Source organism: Arachis hypogaea, chromosome 2 (assembly GCF_003086295.3).
Source record: "Arachis hypogaea cultivar Tifrunner chromosome 2, arahy.Tifrunner.gnm2.J5K5, whole genome shotgun sequence".
Classification (NCBI taxonomy): Eukaryota; Viridiplantae; Streptophyta; class Magnoliopsida; order Fabales; family Fabaceae; genus Arachis; species Arachis hypogaea.
Window position 1 is genome coordinate 101453278 of NC_092037.1, and position 21822 is coordinate 101475099.

The following is a 21822-nucleotide window of genomic DNA, read 5'->3' on the forward strand; positions in this document are numbered from 1 at the left end:
ATATTCTATTTAAACCCGACACACTCTTAATTGCTTAATCACACTGAAATTAGTGAAGGAGAATGCTATGTAAACAATGACTATTTTAAACAACATAAACTACCAATTAAATAAAAATAACTACACTCTAATTTAATGTTATTGATTAAATTTACTCTTTTAACCTTATTAATTCGCATTATACACACATTGTTCAAAAAATTTGTTAGTTATCTATTGTTCAAAAAAATTGTTAATTATCTATTCTTTTCCGTTAGTGAATTACCATCAAATGACATCATTTGTTCTCATTGGATGTGGTCTATCTATCATTTTATGTTTGTCATTATATTATTTTATTTGCTAATATCTTATTTAAACATGAAATAGAAAATATTGTATTTATTTTTCATATATGTTAGTCATTCTTATAACAGGTTGCAGTATCTTCTTTCTTTCTTCTGTTGAAATTTCAGCTTCTAGAGACTTTACAACACCACCCAACAACAAACAGCTTCGATTATCACATATATAACAAAATTGTCGCATTTAAATTTTTTAACATATATATTTGTATTACAACATATATGCATAAATCGAAATAGCTCAATTCAATTTGCACGAAACCTGATAAATCGACTCACTTTCATTCAATTTACTACCAATCTCTTTAAATCGAATATAGCTCATTCGATTTATATAGAAATGTGGTTATAAGAGATACACGAAATGTTTTCAACTTTGGGGGATCTACGTAATTTTTTTCAACTAGTTTAATTATGTTTGTTATGTATAAAAGATAAATATAAACTTGATCCTATCTTTTCTTAGACTTAGTTTGGTAAAAGTCTTTTCAAAAGTAGTTTATAAAAGCTAATTTTTAAAAAATAATTTTTAAAAAGTTGTAGTATTAATATTTGATAAATCAAATTAAAAATAATTTTCAATAAGCATAAACAACATCAATTATATTTGATTAAATAACTTTTAAAATATACTGTATTAGACATAACGTAAGAATTAAATTTAAAAATTAATATATAAAATTATATTAGACTTTTTAATTTTGATAAAAAAAACAACTCATCATCTTTAAAAGAAACTCTATCTTAAATACTTTCAAGAACATCCTTATCTTTTAAAAACTGCAAACATAAATACATAATCTTTTTAATTTACCAAATATCAAATAAGAAACTTGTACTTTTAAAAATATAAGCACCTTTTTAAAAAATTTCACCAACCTAAATCTTAGAAAAAATTTTATTGTCTATCCTACCAAAAAATATTGTAAATTACTTTAGATTAATAAATTTCTCATCATTATAGACATAAGTAAAATTTTGAAAAAAATTATAAAACATTATTATTTGTTATTATACTCTATTTCTTTTATTTTGTTCCTATTTAATTAAATTTTTATAATTTTATTATAAATTTTATTACTTTTTTATTCTATACAAGTTAATTAATTTATTGAATCTTCTCACGTTGGATCAAAACTTTTTCTACAACACCACCTAACATTGCAGACTATAAAATTAGGGACAAGTTATTAAGACAGGTTTGTAAACGACAAGACACAACATTATTATATAAATATAAAATATCATTAGTAAGTGCTAGGTACTTATAACCAAGTAAGACCTTTGCTTCAATCATTACTGCCTCCAAAATTAACCCTGCATTTTTGTTCTATTTTGATAATCAAGATGTTGATTAAATATACAATATTACCATTCTAAGCTATTATGTGGTAAGTAAATAACTATATGTATCATCTTCATATTCTAAAATTGAGAATGTTAGATGACCAACATTTTTAAGGGTAAAACAAGAGAATTAGCTAATGTTAATTCAAATGTAAGGTAAAAAAAAAAAATGTTGGCCGTCCGTATCCGATTGCTTCAAAATATACTGGTGCATAACATTACTTGATCAACAAACACCTGCAAAAGTCAATAAAAGAATTCATATCAATCAGGCATAATAGAAAGGATTGCCTCATAGCATTAGACACAAATTATTGTTGAAAATTAAAGGAAGCCTCTTATTTAGATTTTAGTGCCTAATAGAAGTAACCCGAATGATATGTTGCAGGCTACAAGTCCTCATAAGGCTACTTCTCTTTACGTATATGTTGTGAGCAATGCTACATCAGAATTCAACACATCTTATTAAGAATATCTATGGCTACTTTACTATGGAACTCAGTATTTTGATGAATATTGGCTTTGTCCAGTAACCTTGGATCAGCAATATAATTGAAGTTTCTTTGTTTGGTGGATAGGGTTCTAAATAAGCTTGAACATGTTTTGAATTTTTGATGCACTACATATTTTAAACCTTTCTAATATTTTTATTAAACAACAAAAAAAAAAAAGACTAATTTCTGCATAACATCATTCAGAACCAAACAAAGAATGACAATCATGATATTACAGTCCAAATAAGAATGAATGAAATTTATAGGAAAAAGACATCTTTTGAGAATAAAAGAGAAATTAAAAACTGACTATTGGATTCAATATAAGTATATAACACAATAGTTCAGAATTAAAATCACAGAAAATTCAACACATAAAAAAATCATTACCCAAAAAGTAGTGCTCTTTCCCATTGGATTGGAAAAAAAGCAGTTTACTTTGTTGACATCGTAATAGTTGTCCTTGACATGAATCTATATAATATTCGAAACTAACAATCAAATCGTAATAGTTGTCCTTGACATGAATTGAAACAAGAATGGCATGCATTGACAAACTTACTCACATCAATATGGGACAACAACAAAAAACAAAGCTACTTTACTTTAAGGTACATAAGACAATGATGACAAAAAACAGAGAGGCAAGCATGCATTACCTTTGAAGCAAGCAAGCATGTTTGGAACTCAAATTTGGCTGTATTTTCTTTTCCCTCTCCTTGGAACCTCGTACACAGTGGCTTCATCGCAAGGGATGCCAGGGAAAATAGAGACAGTAGACCAATCTTCGATGTCTTCCTTCATGCTGTACATGTGCATGCTAAGGATCTTCCAATCTAAGAAATCACACTCCATTGGGGAGCGCACAGATCTCCGGAGGATCCTGGAGGGGTGGGATACAACCTTCTTTGCAACGACTTGAAGAACCAACATGCAGACGACTTGGATCCGGCCCTTTGCAAAGCCAGGTAACATAACAAGAAACGTGCCTTTGCCATCAAGATCAACAAGCACAGGCGTTTTCTCACAATTGCAGGATATCATGCTATCTAACTCACGATAGAAGGATGGCATTCTATCTAAACAGCCGTCAAGCCTTTGAAAGATAAGGACACCCAATTCATCCACCTGGAAAGCACATATCACTTTTTTTCCTCCAATCCGTTCGCACGAAAGTGCCAGGTATTTGCCAGGATCAACCAGATCTGTAACAATACCAATAATAGAATGGATAATGCTATGTGAAGAGCGATGCTGAGTGAAGAGTGAAGATTGCACATTTTACAATAAGAAAAAAAAAATCATATGCAATGCATACTTCTTTAATAAAAATTAACTACAATCTTTCTTCTTCATTGGAGAAATTCCCCAACAGTTGTTGAAACGAAAATATATTATGGAGAGAGTAATTATCAATTAGTGCACCCGAACAAATACCTGGAATATGCACAGTAGGATGAAAGAAGTGACGCTGGCCATCGGAACCCACTGGGACACAAAAAGAACCCGTAAAACTGTTGTCACCCTCACTCTTTGTCCAGCCCTTGTGTGGGTTATCTGTGTCATAATAGTGGATAAAAACTCTTCCATCGGTCAAACAGAGTCGAAGGTATAGCTTACCATAGAAGTCGAACCATGAATTGTTAACTACCCAGGTACTCGACCACATGTCAGGATGACCAGGAGCATCAGGCAAGCATTCCCAAAACTTGGTTCCGGAGCGTAGAACCGAAAAATAATGAGGAGGATGCTCCACGGGTGCGAAACCACCCGTCTCTATGAAATAATAATCACTTCTAACTTTGTAACAAGTTGTGAACTGGGTATCAAAATCCGTTGGAGCATCATCGATTGATTTCGACTCCTCCACCTCCTTCTTGTCAAGGTCTAGTTCGAAGACTTTTTTGGAAAATTGAAAAGCACCATGATTATGTGGATGATATGGGAAGTAATATTGGCGACCTCCAACGAGATGAATCTTGGAATCCAACTCCAAAGCGTACATGCAGATCCGTGGAAGATCCACGCTGAAATCAAAGGGAAACGGAGGTAGATTTTCCCAATTCACAGTCTCCTCCTCCTCGGGTGTTATCAATTTCATGGTGTCGATGCCGCAGATCCTTTCAGGCGTTAGCACCAAAAGGTATCGTTGATTCTTATCCGCCATCATTCCTTCCTTCTCACGGCACAAGTCAAGCAATGCAATTAACTGCGCCAGAAAACGGGACAAACCCTAGCTGTAACTCAATTAACAAGATACTACAATAAAACAATTAAAATTGAGAAACGAGAACTCATAAGTATGTGCAAATTCTTCTTCGTAGTATATATATACTCGTAAACTTAAAGACTAGTTTTTAACGTAATGAGTAAAAGAGGGCATTATAAATTGTAACCCTAATTTAGCAGTTACAAGTAGATCATTATGCTCTGAAATTACAATCTCTTTCTCAAAATAGATTAGATAAAAACTGGCAGAAAATTCCAGTACAAAAACATCAGAAATGTACCCACCACAGAACAGAATGGCGGAGCAGATTCACAGACGCGAGCGACGATGATGCCGGAGAATAAACGAAGCAACCGTGGCAGAGAGAAGACGAGGACGCGAAGAAACGCAGGCAGAGCAGAGCGAGGTGATCACGGCAGGTGAGGTTTTGGGTTTTAGGCTTCAGAAGAAGAGAGAGTAACGTGGAAGTCTGGAAGAGGGATTGACCTTTTTCTTTAAAAAAAAAAAAAACCCTTAATTATTCACATAGCAGGTTAAAAAATGAATTCCGTTACAGAGTTTTGGGCGCCATTATTTTGTTAAAAAAAAGATCTTTTTTTATTTTTTAACGTGTTTTACAAATTTCTAGTAGTAAAAATAAAAGTATTAATAAAATAAAAAAGATCTTTTTTGAAAAACTGTAATTTACATCTTTTTTTAAAAGATCTTTTTTTCTTAAAAAAAATATGTTTTTCATGTAATAAATAAACAAAAAAGTACTTTTATATTATTATACCCAAACATAATTGATATATAAAAAGACCTTTTTACATAAAATTACTTTTGCTTTTCAATAAGATCTTTTAAAAAAAGATAACTCGAAAAAAGATCTTTTCTTAAAAGCTCACCCAAACAAGCCCTTAATAGAGGATTCTTACAATATGAAGAAAAATAAAATCTTTTTATATAATCATAAAAACTTTTAAGTGTCATTCATTTTTTTATACCTTTTTTAACACTACTACTTATCTAAAAAGAAATGAATGAAAAAAAAAACAGTATGTGGTATCAAATAGCAAATTCTAAAAAGATCTCATTTTTATTGGATCGGATTGCTTTTTTTTTTCTTTTAAATTCGTACAAAAAAAAAATAGATTCAGTTGTGCCATTAGTCATCAATAGTATATTTAATGGTGTGAGATTTTATCTAATCATGAAGAATCACTCATTTTTATTTTGTTGACAAAGTGCTGGTTTTAACAAATTTGATGACACCTTAGACTTTTTCTTTAAATAACGAAGAGGTAGAACTTGACAACTCTACCTATAGAAAAATAGAAAGCAACGAACTTTTAATTTTTTTAATCAACTAATTATCTCACCTAATTGGATGTTAAAAATATATTAGTGTTTGATGCAAGAAAAACATTTTCGTAAATAGATTATTTATTTTTGTTATGAATCCTAATTATTAACTATTTTTCATTATGGAATGAGGATCAATGTGTAGAGAAGAGAGTATATTAATAAAGATATTTTTTTTTTCAAAATCAAAAAAGTAATTAGGCTGATAAAATAAAAGATTTTTAACTAATTTGTTATCTTAAAACAATTTAGTAAAAAAAGCAAGTGGAGAGAATAGGGAAGGTATAGTAAATTAGTAATACTATGAATAATTTAGTATCAAATACTGGTAATAATATCAACAAAAGAATTCATATATTATTGTATAGTCAAAGGGGATCGATTCCATAAAAGATAAGAGCCGTAGGTAGAAATTTATTGAAATTCATCCTTGTTAGATCGTCAATATAATATTCGAGGTGTCTTTCGAATATACCAAATCAGAATAGCTATCTGTCTTCGAACACAGCAACAAAATTAAAACAAAATTAAAAGATTCATACTAAAATCAAGTACTAAATTCTGTCTAACTTGCTTGTTTGTTGTATCAATATAATGCACTCAATACAAAATTTCACCAAGTTTGAATGTCTAAGGAATCTTTATAAAATAAAACAAAAGTTCTCTACATATTAAATAAATTAAATAGAAGTATTTGAATATAATTTGGAAAACAAGTATTTTATTAAAAAGTAATTATTCATATCAACATAGTTAATGTGATATTGAGAAAATCTTTAGAACTAGTTTCTCAAAAGAAAATCTTCCTTTTAAACAAATGATCATTTTTTAATTGAGTGATCTTTTCTATTTATATAATAAAATAGAACACATTAATGGCTTCTTAAAATTAATTAAAGATAGCCTTTTAATCCATTTACATCCCAAAAACCATGATCGATAATTCGATATAGCTAAAACAATAAAAAACCTAAGGTAGAAACACAATTCAGAAACAGACTAATTGGATAGAGTTCAGAATTAAAATCATAGAAAATCACAAAAAATCCAAAACATAAAAGAAATCATCATCGAAAAAGTAGTGCTCTTCCCATTGGATTGGAACAAGAAGGCAGAAGTTTACCATATTGACATCATAATCTATACATAAGATAAATTAGAGATTTTAAGAAAACTAGCATAGTTGTCCTTGACATGAATCTATACAATATTCGAAACTAACAATCAAATCACCAGGAAGAACCTTCATCTATTCATGAATTGAAACAAGAATGTCATGCATGGACAAACTTACTCACATCAATATGGGACAACAACAAAATGAACAAATAACAAAGCTACTTTACTTCAAGGTAGATAAGACAATGATGACAAAAAACAGAGAGGCAAACATTACCTTTGAAGCAAGCAAGCATCTTTGGAACTCAAATTTGGTTGCATTTTCTTTTTCCTCTCCTTGGGACCTCGTATGCAATGGCTTTGTTGCAGGGGAGGCCCGGAAAAGAGAGACACTAAACCAATCATCGAAGCCACGTTTTATGCTGTACATGTTCATGATAAGGACCTTCCAATCTAAGAAATCACACTCCATTGGGGACCTCAAAGATCTATGCGGGATCCGGGAGGGATGGGATACAACCTTCTTCACAGGATATATACTTGTAAGACTTGAGAGTATTTGAAAACTTTAAAACGAGATGGTAAAAGAGGGCATAATGTCTACTATATTTCTTTTTAAAAAAAAAAATCAAATCTAACCTTTTTATTAATTTTTTTATAATATATTGTCTAATAATTATATTCTACTATCAATTACATGGTTCTGAATATTTTATACATTTAAAATAGCAAAAACAATTTTAAAATTATTAGTAAGAACATTACAATAAAAGTAAAAAAAAAAAAAAGCACACTAGAGACCAAGATATAAAGACTAAATAAACTTCATATCATAACTGGTCCATATCTATCACAGAAATTGTTACCTGATGCTAACTTACAATTGAATTTGTATTTATAAATCAAAAAGAATAATCAAAAGCATGGCTTAAGTATTTGGCGGAGCTTCTAGCGAAAGTTCTATTTTGATGGAGCTGTCTAAATATTTACATATTTGTTCTAATTTATCTTTAAGTGCTTATCCATTAGACAAAACTTTTAAAGTTAAACAACCCACATATAAAAAATAAAAAAGAGCAACACTCCAAGCTAAGAACAATAAGAACAGAGACAAACCATCAACTCCATCCAAAGATGACCAGTTAGCCCTCAACGGCAAGACCATGCCGGTGGATGGAACCCGAAAATCCCTTTGGAATAACTTCATGTGATATCCACTCTTCCCTCATCTCCTCTATCGATCTCTGTGAGCTGAACAAAGTTTCTGTTTTTAAGCTATTTCTAGCTTTGTTTTTTTATCATTTGTAGCACTTTAGATTACATGATTCGATTAATTAATTTTTTAATTTGAGAGAAGGTAAAATTCAAGAAATGAAATTTGGAACCAAAAAGTGAAGAATTGACATTACAAGTAAATATTAATTCGAGAACTCTACCACATGAGGATACAGGAGTGGTTTGGGAAACTTCTGTTGGTTATCCGAAAATAATGTAGAGCTATATCTAAATCTCTTGGAGGAACGAACAACATATGCAAAAAAATAAATACACACTCCTATTTTATTTTTAAACAAACTATTAGCAAATAAAACAATGATACAATAACAAATGTAAAAGAATAGATGGACGACTTTTGATCAGGACAAAGGATATCATCTAATGATAATTCACTAATCCTAGTGTGGTTAATCAGTCAATAATTAGTGGCATTTATAATACAACACCAAAAATTGTTGCGAGTAAGTAAATAAAATATAATGAGAAAGAAATTTTCCGTAAATATTTAGAACATTTCCATTAAATGGAATTCTAGTAAAACGTTCTAACAAATATTTTATCAAATATGAAATGTTTTGATATAACTGTAAGAGTAAAAACGTAAAATTGCAAACAAATAGAATCAAATCATCCCCTATGACCTACAATTATAGTAAATTATTAAGATATTTAGATAACAACTTCGACTAGAATCTACGTCGATCTTTCTTGAAAAAAAACAAATTTATTTAAAAAAATAAGAATAACAATGAAATTACAATAACAATTTTCCAAAATTAATAAGACATGCAAAGGATAGAAAGGAACAGTATGACGAAACAATAGTTTATGAAACTTTTGAAAAAATTTTAGCATACATATTTTTCAATTCTTTAACTAGTGTCTCGCTAATATCTAAGACAGTACTCTTTCTGTTTAGTGGTTACTGTTTACAAGAATAAAATAATTATAATTACAGACAAATTACAAACATAAATCAAAATCCAATAAAAGAATAACTCACTAATAACATTTACTTTATTAGTATCAGCGATATGACTCCACCAACTCTTTTCAAATAGTAAAAACTTACAAGATAGAGAATTTTTATGCTAGAGTGTAGTTAGATCACAGTCTGGGTCTTTAAAAATTCAACACGCTGTTTAAAAAAAAGATTTACCATCGATTTTGCATGCCATCGTACACAAAGATTTACAATATCGCTATATATTGTCTACTCTTTTAGAATTAATTTTTCATTAACTGCTATGAATGTGATATATTGTCAAACTTTTATTTTATATTCTTCATTACCAATGTTCTTATATTTTATATTTTTATATATAGATTGCTTACTGAAATTGTTATTTTGCATAAAAAATGAGTTTCATGTAGAACTTTTGTAATATAGTTTAACGTTAGACATCTGTCTTAAATTCCAAATTATTACGAAAAAAAGCTAATTTACAAAAGTGACCCAAATTATCAAAATATGATAAAATCATATCAACAAGTTTTACTTTGAAAAACAAAAATATAATGAAAACAAAGACAAGATAAGAGATAAATGTTTTGGCTGAATTTGTTTATGATAATCTCATTTTTTTTTACGGATGTAGTAAAGAAACAAATCATATAAATCTCTGTTTATTGATTTGTTTTTACTTCGCCCGTAAAGAGATAAACTCATGATAAACAAATCTACCCAAAACTTTTGTCTCCTAACGTCCTTTTCCTTTCATTATATTTTCGATTTAAAAAGTATAAGTTGTTGATATGATTCTATCATATTTTGATAGTTTGGGTCAACTTTGTAAATCAGTTTTTCCTTCATGATAATTTGAAATTTAAGATATATATCTAATGTTAAATTATATAATAAAAGCCTCACACGAAACTCAATTCTCTTTCTTATGAAAAACAACAATTTATACAAATAATTTATATATAAAAATATAAAATAAAAGTTTAACAATATACTACTTTCATAGCGGCTAATAAAATATAAATCTTAAAAAAATAGACAATATAAACAATGGTAAAAATCTTGATGTATGTTAGCATACAAAAGTCATAGTAATTTTTTTTAAACTGCGTGTTAATTTTCTAAAAAACTATGCTCTAATCCAGCTACATCCAAGTATAAGAATACTTTATCTTTAAAGTTTTTACTGTTTGAAAGAAATTGTTGAAAGTCTCTTAATTTAACTAAAAATTATTTTTTTGTAAATAACCAACATATATCTTAATTTATATATACTCTTCTTGAATAAGGATAATGTTATTATCATTACTTTTTAAACTATATTTTTTCTAACAATATATATACCTCTCTATTGTGAATTTTTATAATTTAACATTTTAAAATTTTTATGGGACAACAACAAATAACAAAGCTACTTTAATTTAAGGTATATAAGACAATGATGACAAAAAACAGAGAGGCAAGCATTACCTTTGAAGCAAGCAAGCATGTTTGGAACTCAATTTTGGCTGCATTTTCTTTTTCCTCTACTTGGAACCTCGTATGCAATGGCTTCGTTGCAGGGGATGCCAAGGAAAAGAGAGGACCGACATGCAGAGGACTGGGTCCCGTCCTCGTTGCTTTGCAAAGCCAGGTAACAACAAGAAACGTGCCTTTGCCATCAAGACCAACAAGCACAGACCTTTCTTCATGAATGAAGGATGGCATTCTATCTAAAGCAGCCTTTGGAAGATAAGCACACCCAATTCATCCACCTGGAAAGCACACATCAAGTATTTTTCTCCAATGCATTAGCATGAAAGTGCAGGTATTTGCCAGGATCAAACAAATATGTAGCAATAACAATACCAATACGAATAACAATACTCAGGAGTAAACAACATGACAAATGCAGGAAATTAGCTGATACCTGGAATATGATTGTCACCCTCACTGGTTGTCCATTGTGAGTTACGGGTGTTTTAAGCATGTGCAAATTCTAGGAGAGGAGTCGGAATTGGCAAATCTTCGTCACAGGATGTTTTAAGAGTGTGTTTGGAAACTTTAACGAGATGGTAAAAGAGGGCATAATGTCTATTATATTTCTTTTTTTTGTAAAAAAATCAAATCTAACCTTTTTATTAATTTTTTTTATAATATATTGTATAATAATTATAAAGAGGGCATAATGTCTATTATATTTCTTTTTTTTGTAAAAAAATCAAATCTAACCTTTTTATTAATTTTTTTTATAATATTTTAGAAATTTAAAATAGCAAAAACAATTTTAAAATTATTAGTACGAACATTACAATAAAAGAAAAAAAGAGCACACCAGGGACTAAAATATAAAGACTAAATAATCTTTATATCATGACTGGTCCATATCTATGACCCACATTGTTACCTGTGGCTAACTTACAATTGAATGTGTATTTATAAATAAAAAAGAAAAAGCAAATGCATGGCTTAAGTATTTGACGGAGAAAGTTCTATTTTGATGGAACTGTATAAATATTTACATATTTGTTCTAATTTATCTTTTAGTATATATCCATTAGACAAAACTTTATATATTCTTTAAAGTTAAACAACCTCACATAAAAAAAATAAAAATTAAAAATGAGCAACACTCCAAGCTAAGAACAATAAGAACAGAGACAACAGGTGGATGGAACCGAAAATCCCTTCGATACCTGTGGGCCGAACAAAATTTCCGTTTTTAAGCTATTTCTAGCTTTGTTTTTTTATCATTTGTAGCACTTTGGATTACATGATTCGATTAATTAATTTTTTAATTTGAGAGAAGGTAAAATTCAAGAAATGAAATTTGGAACCAAAAAGTGAAGAATTAACATTACAAGGAAATATTAATTCGAGAACTCTACCACATGAGGATACAGGAGTGGTTTGGGAGACTTCTGTTGGTTATCCAAAAATAGTGTAGAACCAAATCCCGGAGAGCTATATCTAAATCCCTTGGAGGAACGAACAACATATGACAAAAATAAATACACACTCTCCTATTTTAGTAAATAAAACAATGATACAATAACAAATATAAAAGAATAGATGGCCGACCTTTGATGAGAACAAAGAATATCATAATTATAATTCACTAAGTCTAGTGTGGTTATAGTGAGTGAGATTTAAAATAAAATACCAAAAATTGTTGCGTGTAATAAAATATAGTGAATAAGAAATCTTCTGTAAATATTTAGAACATTTTCATTAAATGAAATTCTAGTAAAAAGTTCTAACAAACACTTCATCAAATATTAAATCTTTTAATATTGCAAACAATTAGGATCAAGTCATCCCCTATGACATACAATTATAATAAATTGTTGAAATATTCAAATAACAACTCAAACTAAAATCTACCTCAATCTTTTTTGAAAAATAAATTTACTAAATAAAATACAATAATAATGAAATTACAATAACAATTCTTCAATATTAATAAGACATACAAAGGATAAAAAGAATATATCGCCTAACAATAGTAAACTATTAGATTTTTCAATTTTTTAACTAGTGTCTCGCTAATATCTAAACAGTACTCTTTTTGCTTATTTGTTACTGTTACAGAAATAAAATAATTATATTTACAGACAAATATAAAAGATAAATCAAAAACCAATAAAAGAATAATTCACTAATCACATTTACTTTATTAATATCAACGATATAACTCCAACAACTTCTTCCAAACAATAAAAACTTAGAAGATAGAGAATTTTTATACTAGAGTGTAGTTAGACTACAGCCTAGGTCTTTAAAAAAAATCAACACGTAGATTAAAAAAAGATTTACCATAGTTCTTTGCATGGCAATGTATACCAAGATTTACAAATCGTTTTATATTGTCTACTCTTTTAGAATTGATTTTTCATTAGCTGCTATGAAAGTGATATATTGTTATACTTTATTTTATATTTTTTTATTAACAATGTTTTTATATTTTTATATATAGATTGCTTACTGAAAATGTTATTTTGCATAAAAAAAATTGAGTTTAGTGTAGAACTATTGTTATATAATTTAATATTAAATATGGGCTTTAAATTTCAAATTATCATAAAAGAAAAACTGATTTATAAGACCATAAATATCAAGATATAATAGAACCATATTAACAAGTTTTACTTTTTAAATAGAAAATATAATAAAAAAATAAACAAGATGGGAGACAAATATTTTGAATAAATTTGCTTATCATAATTTCACTTTTTTTTTTACTGATATAGTAAAGAAAGATTTATATGATTTGTTTTACTTAATCAATAAAAAAAATAAAAATTGTTGAAATAATTTTATCAAATCTTAATATTTAGAATTAACTTTAAAAATCAGTTTTTTCTTGAAGATAACTTGAAATTTGAAACTCATGTCTAATATTAAATTATAGAATAAAAGCTCCACACGAAACTCAACTCTATTGTTTATGCAAAACAACAATTCATACAAATAATCTATCTATAAAAATATAAGAATATTGTAATAAAAAAATATAAAATAAAAGTTTAACAACATATTACTTTCACAACGGTCAATAAAAAATCAATCCTAAAAGAATAAACAATATACAACAATCGTAAAAATTTTAATGTTTGTTGGCATGCAAAAACCATTACAAATCTTTCTTAAACTGCGTGTCAAATTTTTCTAAAAAACTAGGCTTTGATCCAACCACACCCAAAAATAAGAATGCTTTGTTTTCTAAGTTTTTACGATTTGAAAGAAATTGTTGGGGTCATGTTGCTAATACTAAAAAAATAAATATGATTAGTTAGTCTTTTTATTATTGAAGTTTGATTTATTTTTATAATTCATCTGTGTTTACAAGTATTTTATTTTTGTAAACAATAACAACTAAGAAAAAGAGTGCTGTATTAGACATTAGCCAGACACTAGTTTAAGAATTAAAAAAATCTCCGGCCATATTTCTTTGAAAAGCTTCATGAACTATTGTTTCGTCATTTTATCCCTCTATTAATCTCTATCCTTTATATATCTTATTAATATTTAAAATTTGTTATTAAAATTTTATTATTATTATTTTATTTGGTAAAACATTGACGCAGATTCTAATAGAAATTACTATCCGAACAGTGGCGGATCCACGGGGGACCTAAGGTGGCCATGGTCCCCCCCAATTTTTTTTAAAAAAATAGTAAATAGTAATATTAATAATATTAAATTTTTTTATATATAATATTAAAAAAAATATAACTTACAAAATTTTATAAATTAAAAAAACTAAAAACTGCATTATGTATTAGATATTTGAATTATTGTTACTCTTGTTAACAAATAGCCCATTCTAATAATTAATAAAAATGGTTCTATTATACTAGCCCAAGCCCATACTATTAATTAAAGTAACCCTAGTACATTTTTCAAATATTTGTTTCAAACTATCATAGGCATAGCGCCACTTTTCTCTCTCTTTTAGTGATTCCCAAACTTTTGGTCTTCTACTCTTCTCATTCTAATTTTCTTTCCATACCAAAACAAGACATACGAAGAAAAACCATTGAAGAGAAGTGAACAACAAAATATTAACCATTGAATGCACAACAAAGATTCAAAGAGGTATATTTCAATTTTTTTTAAGTTAATGACAATGTCAAGTATTATTTACATTATTTATTTAAAATAATTAATTTATTTTTTTTATAATGGACAGTGTTCAAAGATTGAAGTGAGGACAAAACTCAATAGAATTATTTTTTTGTGAGACTTGGAACAAAAAATAATCAGGTAAATCAATAACTTTATTTTTGGTTATTATATATTTGTGTTTCTAAAATTATTTGTTATTGCTCAATAGGTTTAATATTTTTTTTTTAAGAAAATAATATATATGCAATTATTTTTGTTTTTTTTTGTTAGATAGTTCAAGTTAAGTTAAAAATGTCAAAGATGAAAACAATTCACTCATTTTTCAAGAGAAAAGAGAGAATATATGATGAACAAAATTCAGCTTCAGATTGTTTGAGTAATGTTCAAAATATTATTGAACAACCTGTGACACAACTTGTCGAGCAAGATATTCAACCCCCTGCTTCCAAAATAGCAAGGACTGAAATAGATCAAGTTAATATTGATACATTGATGCGTGATCCCGGAAAGCGTCCGCAAATTTGGAATTATCCTATCAATCAACAAGATGAAATCCGTAGAGCATACATAAAGTTTGGACCATATCAATTTATTATGGATGAGTACCCTCTTTCTGGTCTAGAAAGTCATCCTCGTCGTTTCAAAGCTCATTGGTTTAAGAGTTTTTCTTGGCTAGAATATTCGCCAGAAGTGGATGCTGCATTTTGTCTTCCATGCTATTTATTTTCTAGAAAATCAAGTCCATTCACATCAGGAGGATTTCGCAATTGGAAAAAAGTGAATAATGGAAAGGATTGTGCATTTTTATCTCATGTGGGTAAATCTCTTAATTCTCCTCATAATATTGCTGTTAAGTCTTGTAAAGATTTGCTTAATCAATTATGTCACATTGACAAAGTATTGGCTAAGCAAAGCTCACAACAAGTTTTAAGCAATAGATTGCGTCTTAAAGCCTCTATTGATACTGTCAAATGGTTAACGTTTCAAGCTTGTGCTTTTAGGGGACATGACGAGAGTCATGAGTCTTAGAATCGAGGAAATTTTCTTGAAATGTTAAAATTATTAGCTTCTTACAATAAAGAAGTGGATGCAGTTGTTTTGGATAATGCTCCTCAAAATGCAATATACACATCACCTTCTATTCAAAAGGAAATTCTACATGTTTTTGCTAGAAAGGTGCAAAATGAAATTCGCAATGAGATTGGTAATGCAAAGTTTTGTTTGATTGTTGATGAAGCTAGAGATGAATCTAGAAGAGAACAAATGGCACTTGTTGTTAGATTTGTTGATAAGCATGGATTTGTCAAAGAAAGGCTAATAGATGTTGTTCATGTCAAAGATACTACTTCTGCTACTCTAAAACAAGAGATTTGTTCTGCATTATCTCATCACAATCTCAACATTCAAAATGTTCGAGGTCAAGGGTATGACGGAGCTAGTAATATGCGTGGAGAGTGGAAAGGGTTACAAGCTTTAATTATTCAAGAATGTCCTTATGCATATTATGTTCATTGCTTTGCTCATCAATTACAGCTAGCTCTTGTTGCTGCGGCTAAAGAAGTTGTTGATGTTCATGCTTTTTTCCAAAGTTTGAGTAATATTATCAATGTTGTGTGCTCTTCTTGCAAACGCAATGATGAATTACGATCTGCTTATGCAACTGAAATTTCCCATTTAGTTGCAACTAATCAAATTGAAACAGGAAGAGGAGCAAATCAAATTGGCACATTAAAAAGATCAGGAGATACCAGGTGGAGCTCTCACTTCAACTCAATTTGTAGCCTTTTACGTATGTTTGGAGCAACAACTTCAGTTCTGGAAGATTTGGCTACTAATGGATCTACATATTCTCAACGTGGTGATGCTACTTATGCTCTTAAATCTTTATTATCATTTGATTTTGTTTTCATTTTGCATATGATGAAAGAAATCATGGGAATCACTGATAAACTTTGTCAAGCATTGCAACAAAAATCTCAAGACATTTTGAATGCTATGCATCTGGTTTCTAGTACAAAGTCATTGATTCAACAGTTAAGAGATAGTAGTTGGGGAGCACTTTTGGAGAAAGTTAGTTCTTTCTGCAATGATCATGCTATTCAGATACCTGATATGGGTGCTTCTTTTAGTGACATAATTCGGTCTCGTCGTAAAAAAGATGTTGTCACTGTTGAACACCACTATCGTGTTGACATTTTTACTAGCATGATAGATTTTCAATTGAAAGAGCTAAATAGTAGATTTAGTGAGCAAGCAACCGAGCTCCTCATACTGAGTACATCTCTAGATCCTAAAGATGCTTTCAAGTTATTCAGTGTTTGCAACATACGCAATCTTATAAAGAATTTCTATTCTTTAGATTTTTCTGAGCAAGAAAAGATTCAATTGGATTATGAGTTACAACATTATGAACTTGATGTGGTTAAAGCTCCAGATTTTCAGAATTTGTCTACTCTTGCTGAATTGTGTCAAAAATTGACAGAGACAGGAAAATCAAATATATATCCTTTAATTGATAGATTAATTCGTCTTGTTTTGACTCTTCCTGTAACAACAGCAACAACTGAACGGGCCTTTTCAGCTATCAAGATTATTAAAACAAGGCTTCGAAACAAGATGGAAGATGAATTTTTAGCAGATTGTATGATTGTATATATTGAAAAGGAAATTGCTTCAAAATTCACTTCAGAGATGATAATTGATGATTTTAGTTCCATGAAGCATCGTCGAGCAAGTTTAAAAATATCAAAATCTTAAAGTATGTAGTTGAACATTGACTTTTATATAATATAATTACTTTTTTGATATATATATGCTACAAATTATATTTTGTTAATTTTTTGTTATATTTTATATTTAATTGGCCCCCCTCTTATTAAGATTTATATGATTTGTTTTACTTAATCAATAAAAAAAATAAAAATTGTTGAAATAATTTTATCAAATCTTAATATTTAGAATTAACTTTAAAAATCAGTTTTTTCTTGAAGATAACTTGAAATTTGAAACTCATGTCTAATATTAAATTATAGAATAAAAGCTCCACACGAAACTCAACTCTATTGTTTATGCAAAACAACAATTCATACAAATAATCTATCTATAAAAATATAAGAATATTGTAATAAAAAAAATATAAAATAAAAGTTTAACAACATATTACTTTCACAACGGTCAATAAAAAATCAATCCTAAAAGAATAAACAATATACAACAATCGTAAAAATCTTAATGTTTGTTGGCATGCAAAAACCATTACAAATCTTTCTTAAACTGCGTGTCAAATTTTTCTAAAAAACTAGGCTTTGATCCAACCACACCCAAAAATAAGAATGCTTTGTTTTCTAAGTTTTTACGATTTGGAAGAAATTGTTGGGGTCATGTTGCTAATACTAAAAAAATAAATATGATTAGTTAGTCTTTTTATTATTGAAGTTTGATTTATTTTTATAATTCATCTGTGTTTACAAGTATTTTATTTTTGTAAACAATAACAACTAAGAAAAAGAGTGCTGTATTAGACATTAGCCAGACACTAGTTTAAGAATTAAAAAAATCTCCGGCCATATTTCTTTGAAAAGCTTCATGAACTATTGTTTCGTCATTTTATCCCTCTATTAATCTCTATCCTTTATATATCTTATTAATATTTAAAATTTGTTATTAAAATTTTATTATTATTATTTTATTTGGTAAAACATTGACGCAGATTCTAATAGAAATTACTATCCGAATATCTCAACAATTCACCATATTTATTTAAGATAAGGCCTAACTTGAACCTATTTATTTGTAATTCCATGTTTTTACTCTTATAACTAAACCAAGACATTACATATTTGTTAAGATATTTGAGAGTTTCATTAAATAGAACTGTTCTATATATTTACTGAAAACTTCTAACTCACTATATTTTATTCAACCGAAACAAAATTTCTAATATTCTATTTAAACCCGACACACTCTTAATTGCTTAACCACACTGAAATTAGTGAAGGAAAATGCTATGTAAACAATGACTATCTTAAACAACATAAACCACCAATCAAATAAAAATACAGTTCACTCTAATTTAATGCTATTGATTAAATTTACTCTTTTAACTTTATTAATTCGCATTATACACACATTGTTCAAAAAAATTGTTAGTTATCTATTCTTTTACGTTAATGAATTACCATCAAATGACATCATTTGTTCTCATTGGATGTAGTCTATCTATCATTTTATGTTTGTCATTATATTATTTTATTTGCTAATATCTTATTTAAACATGAAATAGAAAATAGTGTATTTATTTTTCATATATGTTAGTCATTCTTATAACAGGTTGCAGTATCTTCTTTCTTTCTTCTGTTGAAATTTCAGCTTCTAGAGACTTTACAACACCACCCAACAACAAACAGCTTCGATCATCACATATATAACAAAATTGTCACGTTTAAATTTTTTAACATATATATTTGTATTACGGATGTCTTCAACAGCAATCATATAACCTAATACATAACATCCCAATTTATTTTCATCTAAATTTTTATCATTACGCTGGAGTGAGCTTCAAATTTCAGATAGGGGTGGGGGGTGGGGGGTGGGATGGGATTGGGGTCCTTTGAGCCAGCATCAGGGTCTTCTATTTTTTTTAGAAGTATAAAACGAGGTCGTTTGGGGGGAGGAGAAAAAAAGATAGTATCAAAATATCCAAATACGTAAAAAAAAAACCTACTTCCTACCTGAAAAAAACAGAGAAACAGAAGAAACGGCCTACCTGTAGATGCACGGTGAGGTAGGGAGGCAATTCGAGCAGAACGGTGCGACGAGACTGCATGGAGAGAGGGCGAGACTGCGGAGTTTGGAGGCGGCGGATGGCAGTAGCGAGGAGACACTGACAAACTGATGGAGGCCGGATACAGAGTGAGTGAAAGTGGCCGGCGGCAGCAAACCGGTAGGGGGATCAGAGAGATAGAGTGAGCCAAATATCTATCAGGACCTGAAATAAAATCATATATTCAAATTTTAAACTGTAAATCGCAGAAAACAAAATAAAGACAAGGTAATAAACAAGAGCAACAGCATAAAACAGTACTGGGAGGAGAAGCTCGAGTGCGGGAAAAAGAGCTCCGTGTACTTGTTTTCATTCGATAGCAAGAATTTGTGCAAGTTTCCCAAGACTTCAAGTAGCTTGTGTGTTTTATAGTTGAATTTCGAAGCCAGAAGAGAGAAAAAGAGGGGGGGTTAATACATGGTGAATTTTAATATGATTATGTTGCGATGGTTATAGTAACTAAGTGTTGTTAAAATTAGAGTCTACCTTCTACCACTCCTGCCCCTGTGACAAGTGTTATTAAATTGAATATATATTCCAAAACAGCATGTTTAAGCCCCGATACCGTAAAGACCAAGAAAAACATAACTCTAAAGGGAAAGACTTTGACTCTTTGATAATATAAACACAATAAATTTTTATTTTGTAGAATTACAAAAATATCAATATTGAAATACAAATATCTTGCTTTTCTAAAATTTTTATTTTGTAAAATTCTTAATATAAACCTACTATTTTTCTCATCTTTTGTTTTCTTCATAGCAGGAATGGAAAATCAGAATGGACATATATAACCATGCTGAAATATCGTAACATATTTTGTGCAATATATATTCAAACAGAATCAACAGATCCAAACACTAAAACGTCCAAACAATTTATTCCAAGTATTATTTACATATAACCAACTAATCAAGACACCAAAAACATTATGAAGACACAAATGAATCAGAATACAACGGAATATATTATAAAAATAGCTACAAGGGCTTCACCATTGCTCTGAGAATCCTCAGCTTGATCTGGTTTCGGCCCTTGCGATCTGGTTCCGTTTGCCAGTACCTCCATTTTTGTGCTTCCATGAACGAAAAAACTGGCCAAGATCTACGAGAAATACGAATCAGAAGCTGGAAAACAGGGTTGAAGAGATAGGGTTTTGGAGTATGAAAGAGAGAGAGAGAGAGAGAGAGATTTACCTGAGGGATTGAAGTTCTCTGAATATATTTTGCGAGTGAGAGAGTGAGAGGGATGCTCTGCCGCTGGAGTGAGCTTCAAAGCTCAGAGAGAGTGAGGGGCGATGGGATTGGCCTTTGAGGCACCATTAGGGTTTTTTTTAGTTACTTGAGAGTTGAGAATAATGAGGGAGATATTTATGGACAAAAGGGAACATGCGTGAAGATGGGAAGCAATTAAATGCCCTGGCGCTGGTTCCCAGTTCTTTCACACTCTCATGACATGTCTATTTCACACCGTACACAGTTTTTTTGTAATGTAACCACTTTTGAGTTTTGTCCGTTTACTATATATTTTTCTGTATATAGCATTTTTTAAGTTTAAATAACTAATTTGTAATTTCAAATTCTTCATTTAAAAAAAATTAAATATATAAATCTTATTAAATAATTATGTAAAATTTCTATATAATATAAATGTATAAAAATGAAACTCTTTTTCAAAATATTCGTGATTAAATAAGATTTACATCTATAATCACATGTTAATAATAATAATTTATGGTCATTAATCTTATAGTGTTTAGGTAACATTATTTATATTCTTTTTTAGTTTAGTTTTTATGTATTAAAACTTATATATATATAGGATAAATATTTTTTATTAATATGACAATATATTATTATTAAATCTTTATGTAAAATTCTTAATAAAGATTCTTATGTTAATTCTTATACTTAATGTTGAATTAGTTCATTAGTTGATAACATCATTATTTATATACATAAAAATTGAACTTCATATTTATGAAATTGAATTTTGATGAAAGAGGAAAAATAATTAAAATATATTAATAGATAGATGCCTTCATTTCCCAATGAAGAGATACATGCAGAAAGAGAGAGAGAGATGAGATAAGATCTGTCCAATTGGAGAAGACACATAAACCTTCCTGGGCAATCGTGTTTCAATCCCCTCCTCACACTTTGCATCCCTCACACACCCATCCTTTCTATTTTATTTCAACAATATAAATTTTAAAAAAAAACTATATTAAGTTTTAATTATTCCATTTCATTTATCTTGATTTTTATTTT

General features: G+C 29.1%; 2 protein-coding genes across 12 annotated transcripts; one reads left to right on the forward strand and one right to left on the reverse strand.

The window, feature by feature from the left end:
* Positions 1-1609: 1609 nt before the first annotated feature.
* LOC112758210 (uncharacterized) lies at positions 1610-21019 on the reverse strand. Of its 11 annotated transcripts, none has more exons than XM_072206770.1 (10): positions 20749-21019; positions 20548-20656; positions 19496-19717; positions 11030-11098; positions 10591-10874; positions 7995-8129; positions 7156-7401; positions 3623-4394; positions 2845-3390; positions 1610-1928 (listed from the first exon to the last, which is right to left on the reverse strand). In XM_072206770.1, exons 6-9 carry the CDS (start codon positions 8004-8006, stop codon positions 2873-2875), a joined length of 1548 nt encoding a protein of 515 aa, XP_072062871.1. In that variant the 5' UTR covers positions 8007-8129; positions 10591-10874; positions 11030-11098; positions 19496-19717; positions 20548-20656; positions 20749-21019; the 3' UTR covers positions 1610-1928; positions 2845-2872. The 11 variants fall into 11 exon arrangements, with proteins under 11 accessions (XP_072062871.1, XP_072062860.1, XP_072062875.1 ...); XM_072206759.1 differs by lacking the exons at positions 7995-8129; positions 11030-11098 and adding an exon at positions 19814-19908 and having other exon boundaries at positions 3623-3742; positions 3806-4394; positions 7156-7398; XM_072206774.1 differs by lacking the exon at positions 11030-11098 and adding an exon at positions 19814-19908 and having other exon boundaries at positions 7156-7398.
* LOC140177646 (uncharacterized) lies at positions 15778-20704 on the forward strand. Its single transcript, XM_072210791.1, has 2 exons — positions 15778-17043; positions 20612-20704. Exons 1-2 carry the CDS (start codon positions 15778-15780, stop codon positions 20702-20704), a joined length of 1359 nt encoding a protein of 452 aa, XP_072066892.1.
* Positions 21020-21822: the final 803 nt, after the last annotated feature.